We start from the raw sequence: 12,011 nt of genomic DNA, 5'->3' as shown, positions 1-12,011 counted from the left end.
ACAAACCATCTAAAACTCAACGATGAAAAAACCGAGGTCCTGAACCAGGGTAAAAACAAAGATCTAAGGGGCCCATGAAACTGGTCCAGTGAGATGGGAGCACTTCCTCAGCCTTCCAGCCATGTATGCAATTTAGGCGTAACCATTGACAACTTGCTCACTATGCACCACCAGGTAGTAAAGGTTACTGCCACATGTTTCACCATCTTGAAGTGGCTCACAAAGATTGTCTGGATGTTGCCGGAGTCTACCCAGAGAACAGTAGTCCAGGCTCTCATTGCCTCAAGGCTGTACTACGGAAATGTTTTATATTTTGGATCCAACAAAGTTGTGACTCGCAGGTTGCATATGGTACAAAACTTTGCGGCAAGAATACTTTGCAGGGATCCCAGAGCTACCTCCATCTCTAGCCACCTAAGGGACTTACATTGGCTCAGGGTGGAGAACCGAATCAAGTTCAAAGCCATGAGCTACATGTTTAAAATCAATATAGGTGCAGCACCACAGTATCTGCAATCTCTGGTTAGCCCTTATGTGCCTACCTGCTACCTCCGCTCATCAACCCATGAGAACTTTACTGTACACAAATTTAAACAATCCAGGATGGGAGGCAGATCATTTGCCTACCTTGGCCCCTTACTTTGGAACTCACTCCCCTCACCTATCCGGAAAGAAACGGTTTACACCCATTTTCGCAGGTCCTTGAAGACTTGGTTGTTTAACCAGTAACCTCTGTAAGCTGCTGTACATTTCACCCAGTCTGCCCTGGTGCCAGGAAACCCTTCTTGGATATCTGCCATGCCTTACAAATTCAATAAATAAATAAAAACAAATTGTTCAACACCTCACTGGACCACAGGGGAAAGTCTTACGACATTGATGTTCAGGAGAGCAATGACAACTAAGTTGCCTAAATGGACCAATCAGAGAGAGAAAGATGAGAATGCAACTAGTGAGAAGGACATGGTTCATAAAAAAATAGATGACATGTAAAGAAATTTGCTCTTTTAAGGAAGGAGATCAAGCGCTCGCCTGCCATATGCGGAAAACAAAGTTTGATGTTCGATTTGATGCAGAAGCTTTTCAAGTGACACGTGGTGACTACCCAGGGCCCGGGGAAATCTATTCCCAGAGTCTGTTCAAATTTCCGTATTTAACTTCTCGTTCATAAAGATGATGATGATGATAATGAATTCATAAAGCGGAACAAATACCCTGGAGTGTCTAGGCGTTGCCCTTAACACATACAGATCAGACCAGACTGAGCATGAACATGATGCCTTAAAAAATGTTTTTAAGCCCTTTTTACATTTTAGCAGGCTAATCTCTTTTTTAAGCAAGGTTGGCAAAGAGTTCTACAGTTTAGTTGTTATAGCAATGAAACTCTTGCCACCCCACCTAGCCCTGCTAACTCTTGGAACAGATCAGATCTACATGTTGAAAGAGAGACTGGTTCTGAAACATCAGGGACGGCTTGTGCCTCTACACCCTTAACACCGATCCTGGACATTGAATGTGACCGTTCCCAGTTTCCCATGACAAGATCAGGTCAGACAATTAATGCGCCAGAGGATGGACCTGGATATGGCCACTGTAGTATAGCATTTAAACCAATTTTGTATAGGATTCATACATGGCCGAAGCGAGCAATCTGAAAAGCACGTGTGAACCATGTCATTGAAAAGTCATGCAAATTACCTTAGCAGAGACATATCACAAGCACTCTAAAAGATATAGGCTATCTAGAGTTTTGGATAAATCCGGAGTCTATGTCTCCGTTGAGTGTGCACCTAATTAAAGAGTAATGCTGGTCCTATAAAACGATACAGCACAGAGGTAAACTAATGTTACTATTTCAGAAATGTAAATCCTCTGAATGATATCTAGACCACCTATTCCCAGAATTAAGAAGATCATTTTAAGTAAGATTCAGACCAGCCACTCTCCCTGTAATTTCCTATACTAATAATGAGTCAAGCAAAACCAGAGGCTTAAACGCTTGTAACTGTTAGCAAATGTAAATGTAGTGTATTTTGTAAAGCGCACAGCTGCCCCAACGGGGCTTCCCAGTGCTGTGGAACCCTTCCTGGCTCCCCAAGGTGAAGCCAGGCATCCCAGTGATGTAGGGACCGTTGTAGAGATTAAGCAAGCTATTGCCCAGAGTTGCCGCATGGGAACCATGATCAGAGTAGGCACCGAGGCGAGAATTATCGAGTCTGCAGACATTGAGCCCAAGACCCTGCCGCATCAGGACTTGAACACTGGTCCTGGGCCCGATCTCTGCTTCAGGGTCTGCTGCTCTAACCAGTGAGCCACACTTCTCCACAATGAGGAAGGAAAGCAAGGAGGAAAAAAAACTACCGTACGTTTTATGCTACTTCATACTCTTCATTGCAGGTCAGAAGGCACTATTTACCACCCCTCTTTAACAAACATAACATTAGACATTGTAAGGATGCAATACCTTTATGCCTTTGCACTGATCGCGAACCCCTCTTTCTTCTAATGACTGTAAGGTAATGGGACCTGCTCTTCCAAATCTTAGTTACTAATGTAACAACAGGTATATGGCAGCGAGAACCACTTGCACCATACCATTATTTTATATTTCCTACTTTAGTTACAAGCAGGATGATATGTCACATCATTGACTACTGCTGCAATCAGGTTGAATTCCATGTCTCATTTTACTTACTACATATACTTCAGTCTTGGTATTAAAATTAATTTTGTGGATATATTTATAGTACTACATCTAATTAGCTCATGTGTATGGTTGAGGGTGGTAACGCAAACAGTGTGCAATGTATTTCTACTTTTGTGTAGTTCGAATAAAGTGAATGGCCTCTTATTGAATCCTGAAATGTATCAGTCCTCACAGATAATCACACATAATGTATATTATGTTTCCAATGCCAGGAGTGCTTGCTTGCATTGGCTTATTTACACAATTAGTATAAAATGCCTTAATAGCTTATTTGCACAGTTGAGGGCAGTGAGAACCATCTGCACTTCACTCTCTCTTAGACCTCCCTGCAGAGTTACCTCCAGGGTATGATATTTAATTTCATTGTCTATTTTTGCAATAAGGTTATAAATTACATTCGGTTTTATCAATTTTTTAGGAGAAATTTCTCTAACCGAATCACAATATGGCTGAGATACCCGCCACCCCCTCTCAACACACTCCCCAAGAATGGGAAACCGGAAACGGTTCTGAACTTTTGGAAGACGGGAGGGAGTGACCCTCCCGGCCGTATTTATTAAAATATGAAACAAAATTAAAACATTAAAATAACAGTTTCATATTAATGTACAATTTCATTTCCACATTGCGATGTTTGGCTAACCTTAACATATTCTCTAATACAAAGGTTCTCCTAGCCGAACTAACATCCTACAAAACGTTTAACTTGAAATTGTACATCCTAACGTTTAAGGGCCAACGGCAAGGTCGTAACCGGTGTCAAGATCCCTAAACCAGACATATCACCCTCACTTGTGAGGGGCGACCGCACAGAGGTGTCCTCAAGTGCATTTACCAATTTCCCTTGACTTGACGGGGGCCCCAATAAACTCGACGCCATTTAAAGGTCGTCCGAGGACTCGTGTGAGGTATCTAGAAGGTAGCGTAGACCCCCTCCCAAACCCCACACAACTTACCACATCTGCCGTCGCAGATGTCCCGGCCCCGGGAAATTCCCCAGGAGGGGGCTGTAGCCCCTCCTACCCAGGAAGGGGCCTTGACCGCCTTTCCTTTCCTTTCGGCGGCCCATCCTTAGAAGGGACCGCCTCCCCGTTGAGGGGCCAATGGCCACCTCCCTCGAGCGCTCCCATCCGTAATGGGTGACGCCCACCCCTAGGGATCTTCCAATTACTGCTCACCGATCATGACCTTACCGCCCGACCAAAATAAATACGACAATTCTAACTAAATTACTAAATGACTAAATTACTAAGAGACAGTAACAATTACCATTTATTAAAAGGCATGATTACTGATCAACACTAGTGCATAATTACTTTATTTGCAAAACATATTACAATTTGACCATTCTTTATTGCATATTCAAAGTTATCACGATAGTTATCACAACCTGCAAAAATTAGTGTTAACACATCAAACTTTATTCAAAAACCACTTGCTGTCCTCAGGGGCTGGTGGGTGGGTCAAAATTGGCTCTTCGTTCCGTCTCGAGCTCACGTGCAGCGAGGAGGTCCTCTTCAGAGCACAGGAACAAGAGGATGCTTTCTTGGCTTGTTGCTCCTTTTATCCGTCTTCAGGGCGGGCGTAAACCCGCCCCTGCCTGCCCCAAAGGGCGTGGCCGGCCGCGTCAGTGTCTAGGCCAGCCCACTCCAGGGCGGGAAAAAGCGCGCCCCGGCTACGCCGCTTCGGGCATACCAGCCGAGACTCGCCTCCCGCCCAAGATGGCTTCCCGGGGGGGTCGTGGTACTCCGCCATACGTTCGGGGGGACCGAATGGTCGCCCCTTTCCATTCTTGATTTTCATTGACGAACCATGCTGAAATATGTATTTCTTCATTTTAATTGTTTGCACGGGCGATGGTGGTGATAACAACCACTACAATATTTTTTTTTTCATTTTATCTTGCAGAGTTATTTAAGGAGAATGGCAGCCCATTAAAACTTGCCATTTATTTGATTATACTACATCTTAGAGAATGGGATGTCTACAAAGAAGGTTGCTAATTGACTCCTAATACTAGGGAGAAAAACATTTTAAAAGCAATAATGAACTTCCAATCTGTAATATATTTTTAATGGTTTCTGATGGTTTGTACTTTTTGTATGTGTTTTTGTTATATTTGAGTTTTGAATTTTAAGATTTCGTGTTTTATATTGTATGGCTTACATTTGTTAGGATGAAACAGTCAGAATGATGATGGCGATGGTTGGCCATATGCAACAATCTAATGCTATATGATGTTCTTTTGATCTTGTCTGCTCTTCAGCTGTACAATTTATACCCCTTTGTGAAATTCTTACCGGGAAGCCACAAGACCATCCTTCAGAACATAAAAGACATACATTCTTTCCTCCGTAAAACATTTTTGAAGAGTCGCAAAGACCTGAACAGCGATGATCAGCGAAGCTTCATTGATGCATTTCTAGTGAAGGAGGAGGAGGTAATATTAATAAAGTGTAAGATGTATTTCTCTGTAAGTCTATTGTATCTTGATTTGGTGTCTTATGTTATATCTCGATTTGGTGCCTTACATGGTGTGTATATCAGGTCCGGGCGTAGTTCGAGGAGTTTCGCTCCGCAGAATTCTGCGAATTAACAAAAAAACTCTGTGAAATTCCACAAGTGGTGGGCACGGAAAAAACTCTGCTGCAATACAAGGAGCAGAGTTTTCTGCATTCCACAAGTTCCACGGACCGCAGAGTGCAGAAAAATCAGCAAAACTCAGTGAACAGGCCTTGGGTATATATGGATGGCTTTTGACAAGTTGAATTTCTTCCTTATATCTAAATTCGCAATTTAAATTGGTTTTAGAATACTCAGGCTTTCATTGATCTCCTCCCGTATATCAATATTATATTTCAATCACTTTCTGTTTTTTGTAATAGTTAAATTGTACTCATTAATTATTTTAAGAACAAAACAGAGATTCTGCTACAAGGAAGCCAACCTCATGAATCAAATTCCATTTGAGTGTTGATGTCTTTCCTGGGTGCATGTCATATTTTTTATATATTAGGTACATAACCTGGACCTTATGTGCTCTTTTTTTTATGGGTCTTACAGCTTAAGGGGCAGATTTACAATAACTGGCGCATCCCCAGGGATGCGCCAGTTATTGTGCGCCGCAGCTCCGCCACCCATGGTGTGCCGCATTTACAATGCGGCGCACCATGGGGCAAAAACGGCACAGATGCGTGACGCATTTGTGCCGTAAAGGTGGGGCATTGCTGGAGTTGTGTCGCAAGTGCTCCGCAGCTCAAGCAAGGCTCGGGGGTGCCCTATCTGTCCAACACTGCGTCAAGCCTTACGCCTGCTTCAAGCAGGCGCAGGGTTTTGACGCAAGATTAGCCTAAAAGTGACTGAGTGAAATCTTGTAGATTTCACTCAGCCACTTTTGTGAGGCGCACCTGCCCCGGAATGCCCACCCTGCACCGGAGCGCCCACAACGTTGCAGGCCTTTACAACGTGACACATCTGCCTAGATGCATCACGTTGTAAATGGGTCGCAGGGATGCGCCACGTTTCCGCCGCTATTGCGTGACGCAAACGTGGCGCAAGTCCAACATAAATCTGCCCCTTAGGTATTTGCCAGGCTCTAGTGATCATGTGATCATGAGGGCACGGCTGCTCCTGGAGTACAAGAGAAGCGGAAATGTACTCCTTCAGGACTAACATGCAGCCATCTTTGGGAAAGGCGTGCACTGTTTTCACTGTTACTACTCTGCTTGGTGCTTTTGTAGCTGTGGGCAAGCTTCTTACATCAGTGTGAGTTGTGTTTCTGCCTGGGTTTACCTTTACCCTCATTTGTCCTCCTACAGACCTTAGCGGACCTGTATGTTTGTGGATTACCATAGTGACAATAATGGGGACAGTCCCTCAGGGCCATATTTGTGAACAAGAAGCGCAGTGCAGCGCAGAATGTCAACTTTCTGCGATGCACTGCATTACAGGGAAATGGCAGGAATGCACAGTTTTTATTGCAATGCGTGCATTCCTAATTCATCCCAGTGCTAGCTCACAATATGCTGCTTAGCACCAATTTGGGCACCCTTGCAAAGGGGCCTGCATTTCAAGTCAGATTGTTTTGTGCAAAAAGAGACACCTTCCAGCAGAAAAAACAATCCCCTGAAGCATATTCATGTTTCTACTTGTATTGCAGAAGGCAGCACACATAGAAAAAGAAAGTGACAAGGAGAAATAAAGATATTTCCCATTTTTACGCCTCACCTGGAAAGGCATAGCATTTTGGTGCATTCCCAAGTATACCAGTAATGGTAAATTTGGAAATGCATCAAAATCTATAGGTGTTGTGTGCGAACACCCATGCAACGCTCATTGAATGCCTTCCCAGGGTAGAGTAATGCAGCGCTGCGATTTGCGTTGCATTGCATTACTCCTGATTTATCAAGCCACTCAGGAGCCACCAACATAGCCTTGGTGGCTTGATAAATCGCATCTTAGCAGTTGCTTCGCTTTTGCACCACAGCGCATGGGCAAAAGCAATGCAACCCCTTCATGTAAATGTGTATAGGCATTTATATAGTGCACTACTTACCCGTAGGGTCCCAAGGCGCTTCGACCGCTGCGAAACCCTTCCTGGCTTCCCTGAGAGATGGTCCCTTAATGGGTATCTCCAGGGTGAGATCAGGCATCCCCGGCGGTCTGGTGGGGCCGTTAGTGAAGATGAGGCAAGCTAATGCCCAGAGTTGCCGAGTGTGATCACTGATCAGAGTGGGCACCGAGGCGAGAGAATTATCGAGTCCGCTGACCCTGGTCCAGAAACCTGCCGCGCCGGGAATCGAACCCTGGTCCCGGGCCGTCCTCTGCTCTCGGGTCTGCCGCCTCTAACCAGTGAGCCACACTACTTCATAAATCTGCCCCCTAGTGTTTCTCAACAGCTGAGGAAAGTAGAGTATTTACTCTGCCACTTTCTTGTTTTTAAACCAATTCTACTTTTTTTGTTTGCTCTCTGTGCCACTGTTTCTTTTTCTGCTATCTCTGCCACTTTTGATTCTTGTCTTACACCCTCTTAGTGCTCCCCTATTTCTTTGGGTCATCTCCTACTCTTTTCTCCCTCTACCTCCATGCACTCCTTACCTTTGTTATGCCTGCTGTGCTCTCCTCCATCACATGCAGCCTCTGAGTCTCACCCACTGCCCCTTGCTCTCCTCCCCCTTAACAGGACCTACTACATGGCAGCCACAGTATGGTGGCTCACACAGGCAGGCTCTTCTGTGCCTGTTCTTTCCCCATCCACCCCCATTGGCAGAAACCCTGGTCTTCCCCCTATTGCCACTTCCCCGTAACAAGAGTCTTTGTTCTCACCCCCAGACTCTGCTCTGTGCACCAGGAAAGGAGTGGCCTATGGGGAAGGTATCCAGGCACACACACACTTTGGAGATCACCTTCGTCCGAGGAGTTATCCGTTTCTCGTTTCTGTTTTTCTCCCACTGCGCCCATCTTTACAGACTGCCTCATTGTACTTCTACAATACTCATATTATTTCTGGTTTACTTTCCATGAAACCAGTCGGGTTCTCATTTAGAATCCGGGGCGCAAATGAGTGGTACATTTTTTGATACAGTACTTCTGATTCCTTTTTAAACCGTTGAAGCAGAAAGATTGTTACGCATGCAACGAAAATGACCCATCTCCATGCTATCTTACCCAGTAAAAGTCCTAAATAAACTCATCTATGCATGCCTTACTAACCACCTGATCCAAAACCATCTCCTTGACAGCACACAGTCCTATTTTAGACCCAATCATAGCACAGACAGAGCCCTCATTGCTGCCACAAATGACATATGGATAAACATGGGCAGAGGAGACATGACCCCTTCATCCTGTGAAACCTCTTTGTGGTGTACAACATGATATTCAACTCCACCCTCATCCAACACCTACATGAGATTGGCATCCAAGTACTCACCCTCCATTGGATCTGCTCCTTCCTTACTAGACAGAACCAGTACTTTTGCCTGGCCCCCTACGCATCAGTTGCTCATCCTCATCTCTGAAGTACTGCAAGGATCCTCCCTCTTTAACACATACATTACCCCTCTTGCCAGCCTCATCTGTGCTCATGACATCAACGTCCTCTCCTATGCGATGACAAGAAGCTCATACTCATTCCCTTTTGATCATGCCCCCCAAAACCAGGCAAACGTTTGCTGTTTGTATGACTGAATCTCACTGAATGGATGATGGCAAATGCCTCAAACTCAACACCAACAAGACAGAAGTTGTCATCTTCAGGAAGAACAAATTGCTATGGAACTCCACCTAGTGGACAGCAAAGCTAGGCCCTAATAACCTCAGGATCATCATTGAGATCAATCTCAACATGAATGCCCAAGCTGTGACAGCCTTGTGCTTCTACACCAGTGTTCTTCAATCTGTGGGGCGCGCCTCCCTGGGGGGTGCGACACCATCCCAGGGGGGGGCGCGCACCCACTCCAATCTGAGCTTTGTTCCCTGAGTCCGTGTAAGTCTTCTTAGAGGACTCCGGTATGTGGAAGGGGGAGGGAGGAGAGATCGATGGGACACGACATGCCCATTCTTTTTTCTTGCTAAATCTCCCAGGAGTCTTGTCTTCTAAAAATGAAAGCGTGTCCGTTGGTTTGCTTTCGGATTTAGAAGACGAGACTCCTTGTCTCCCACTGCAGCTGAAGCTGTCAGCTCTGTGAATTAACCCCCTCCTGGGAGAGTTAGCTCTTCCCAGAGAGGAGACAAAGTCTCCAGAGAAGGCAGTTTAAGGCATGGACAAAGTGGGCTCTGGCCAGGGCCCCAGTAGTTGGCTGAGTATGCATCTTGAGGTAAATTAAATTGCTGTGTATCATGTGTTAACTTATGTGAACACTCGTGCCTGCACAATATATTCAGACACTTAGGGCAGGATTCACAAAGCTGCCACTGGGTCTAACTCTAGTTTTTTGGTGTTCTTCAGCAAGTTTTCTTATGTGTTGGAGGAGATGGACTTAAGAAGCTAAAAAATGCCTTCTTTGGATTGAAATAACCCTGCTTGTGTATCGCAGTCCTCTTCACTGTTTAATTAAGGAAACATTGATTCAAGTTGCAGCTGGCCGCCGCTCTGTTGGGCCTTTTGGTGTTGTGCCCCCCTCTTCCAACCCCCTTGGTACTGCCACCATTGCAGGGGGTGAGGAGTAGGCCCTTTCATTATCTGGGGAGCGAAGTGGCACGGGGAGTTGATTATTAAATTGCTCCTTAGTCCTTTTCGGTGTCATAACTCGAGATCACTTCCATATTATTCCCCTGCTTCTGGCTGTCACAATGAAAGGAAATGCTTTTGCTGGTGACAACATTGGTTTGCATGATTGGCTGGCTAGAATGAGACTCAACAGACAGTGGTAAGATTGAATATTTATTGGCAGCAGGTTTCTGTCATTACTTGTTTTTAATGTATCAAAAGCTGTTTTTTTCACTTAGTTAGCATTTTTTGTTTTGGGCGAAGTTTGTCCGGACTTTTCGTCAGGGCTGGAATTTGAACAATGTATTTGTTACATGGATTATAAACAAAATGCTGAAACTACTCTTAATATTGTCTCTGAAGGCCTTCATCAATTAAATGTGAACATTTAAGAGAGAGCATTTTTTTGAAAGACAGTTTCTCAAATGTTTGAACCGTAGCAGAAAAGATAGGGATAGAAACCAAAGTAATACGTTTGTTAATGGCAGGAGTGCACATACTTTTATAATACCAATAACCTTTTGACTGCAAATAAACAGCTTGCAAATTGCTAAATATGGTTATAAATAAGAAGTATGTGTTCATTTGTAATGTTAACGAGCTCCCGGTCCCCCCTTCTTTTTGTTGATCCATTTGTAATGTGACTTTTCTATCTTTGTTCCCTTTTATTATCAGTCATGGATCATTCATGCAGCTCTAGAAAAAAATTAAGTTCTTTCTATTTATATTTGCTGTTCAAAGTATGCACTGACAAGTGCTGAAAATACAGCTTTAGGCGACTGCTAATTTTTATACCATCTGTGACATCAAAATAATGAGCTGGCAACCCTAATCATAAGATTGGAAGTTTGTTGAGGGATCAGCACGTTATTTATTTCCTCCACCCTGAGCCCTGGTTACTGCCATAATAGCAATAGTTTAACACATATGAAACACTACGCTGTCGTCAATAACATGCTGAGTTACTTCAAGTGTCTGGGAATGCACCTTGCATTCAGACCACTCACTTCTCATTCTCGCCCTTCAATTTCACTCTCACCCAGCACTCACACTGATCCCGATGCACTCACACCATTCACCCACTTACCCTCCACTCACAGTGATCACTCTGTACTCACAGCGATCACAATGTTCTCACACTAATCACCATGCACTCACACCATTCTCCCGCTCACCCTGCACTGACACTGATCACTGTGTTCTCACACCATTCACGCACTTACCCTCCACTCACAGTGATCACTCTGCACTCACAATACACTTGCGCTGTTCACCCTGTAGCTCACCCTGCAGTCACACGAGCACAGTATTCAAACTGCAAATGTGACACTTCACTCACCTGTCCCCCTCACTGTTCAATCTGCAATCTCACTCCAATAAGACCACCACTAACCATACGTTAATTCGTCCCACTCTGCACTAACATGCGCACCCAAATTCATATGGTCGCCTCACTCACCCCTGTACACAAGTATGGGCCCCATTGAGGTTTTCATCCTAAATTAAAAAAGAAGACATTTAAATGCACTACAATCCAGCCGTCCAGGGCCCCTTGATAGAGACAGTTCTGTTCTTGCCCTGATGGACTGGAATAATTCCTAAACAGATTCTTGCAAATACCATTTTGTTTAATTCTTTTTAATGTCATTGATGTGAGGGAGTCTATTACTATTTGCAGAGAAATGTGTTTGTTTCATGCAACAGCCATAAAAAGTTAACCATAAAAAAGTTAGATCCAAGCGGGTCCTCACATATGAGAAATTGGAGGATATAACAGATATTATTCACTTTAAAATTAGAGGGTGGCTGCTTTATTACTACAGTGAAAATAGAAACACTATCTCTGGATATTAGCTGTAAACGCTTTTAGAATTTTGACTACAGTGCCTGGGCACCTTTAGTGTCCTGGCTAAATAGGGTATGGCAGAGCTTAAAATAAATCATTTAAATTCAAACCTGTACTGAACAGGGGCCCCCAGAATAGTTTTGGCACAGGGCACCCAAAATCCTTAACATGTCCCTGCCATCACAAAGTCTATCAGACAACATTACTCTGAAGTAAACTAGTCAATATCATCAATTTATTATTAGTTC

At 44.2% G+C, this 12,011-nt stretch overlaps 1 protein-coding gene across 1 annotated transcript in view; it reads left to right on the top strand.

The window, feature by feature from the left end:
* LOC147706982 (cytochrome P450 2K1-like) overlaps positions 1-12,011 on the top strand; it is a 524,195-nt gene that overhangs the window by 320,132 nt on the left and 192,052 nt on the right. Inside the window, exon 5 of the mRNA XM_086926210.1 lies at positions 4,974-5,147. Coding sequence (XP_086782336.1) covers positions 4,974-5,147 — 174 coding nt within the window. The remainder of the gene's footprint in view (positions 1-4,973; positions 5,148-12,011) is intronic.

The sequence above is a fragment of the Lissotriton vulgaris genome, chromosome 6 (genome assembly GCF_964263255.1).
Source record: "Lissotriton vulgaris chromosome 6, aLisVul1.2, whole genome shotgun sequence".
Taxonomy (NCBI): Eukaryota; Metazoa; Chordata; class Amphibia; order Caudata; family Salamandridae; genus Lissotriton; species Lissotriton vulgaris.
Note: the sequence above shows the minus strand (reverse complement) of the source record. Positions and strands in the feature narration are given on the sequence as shown.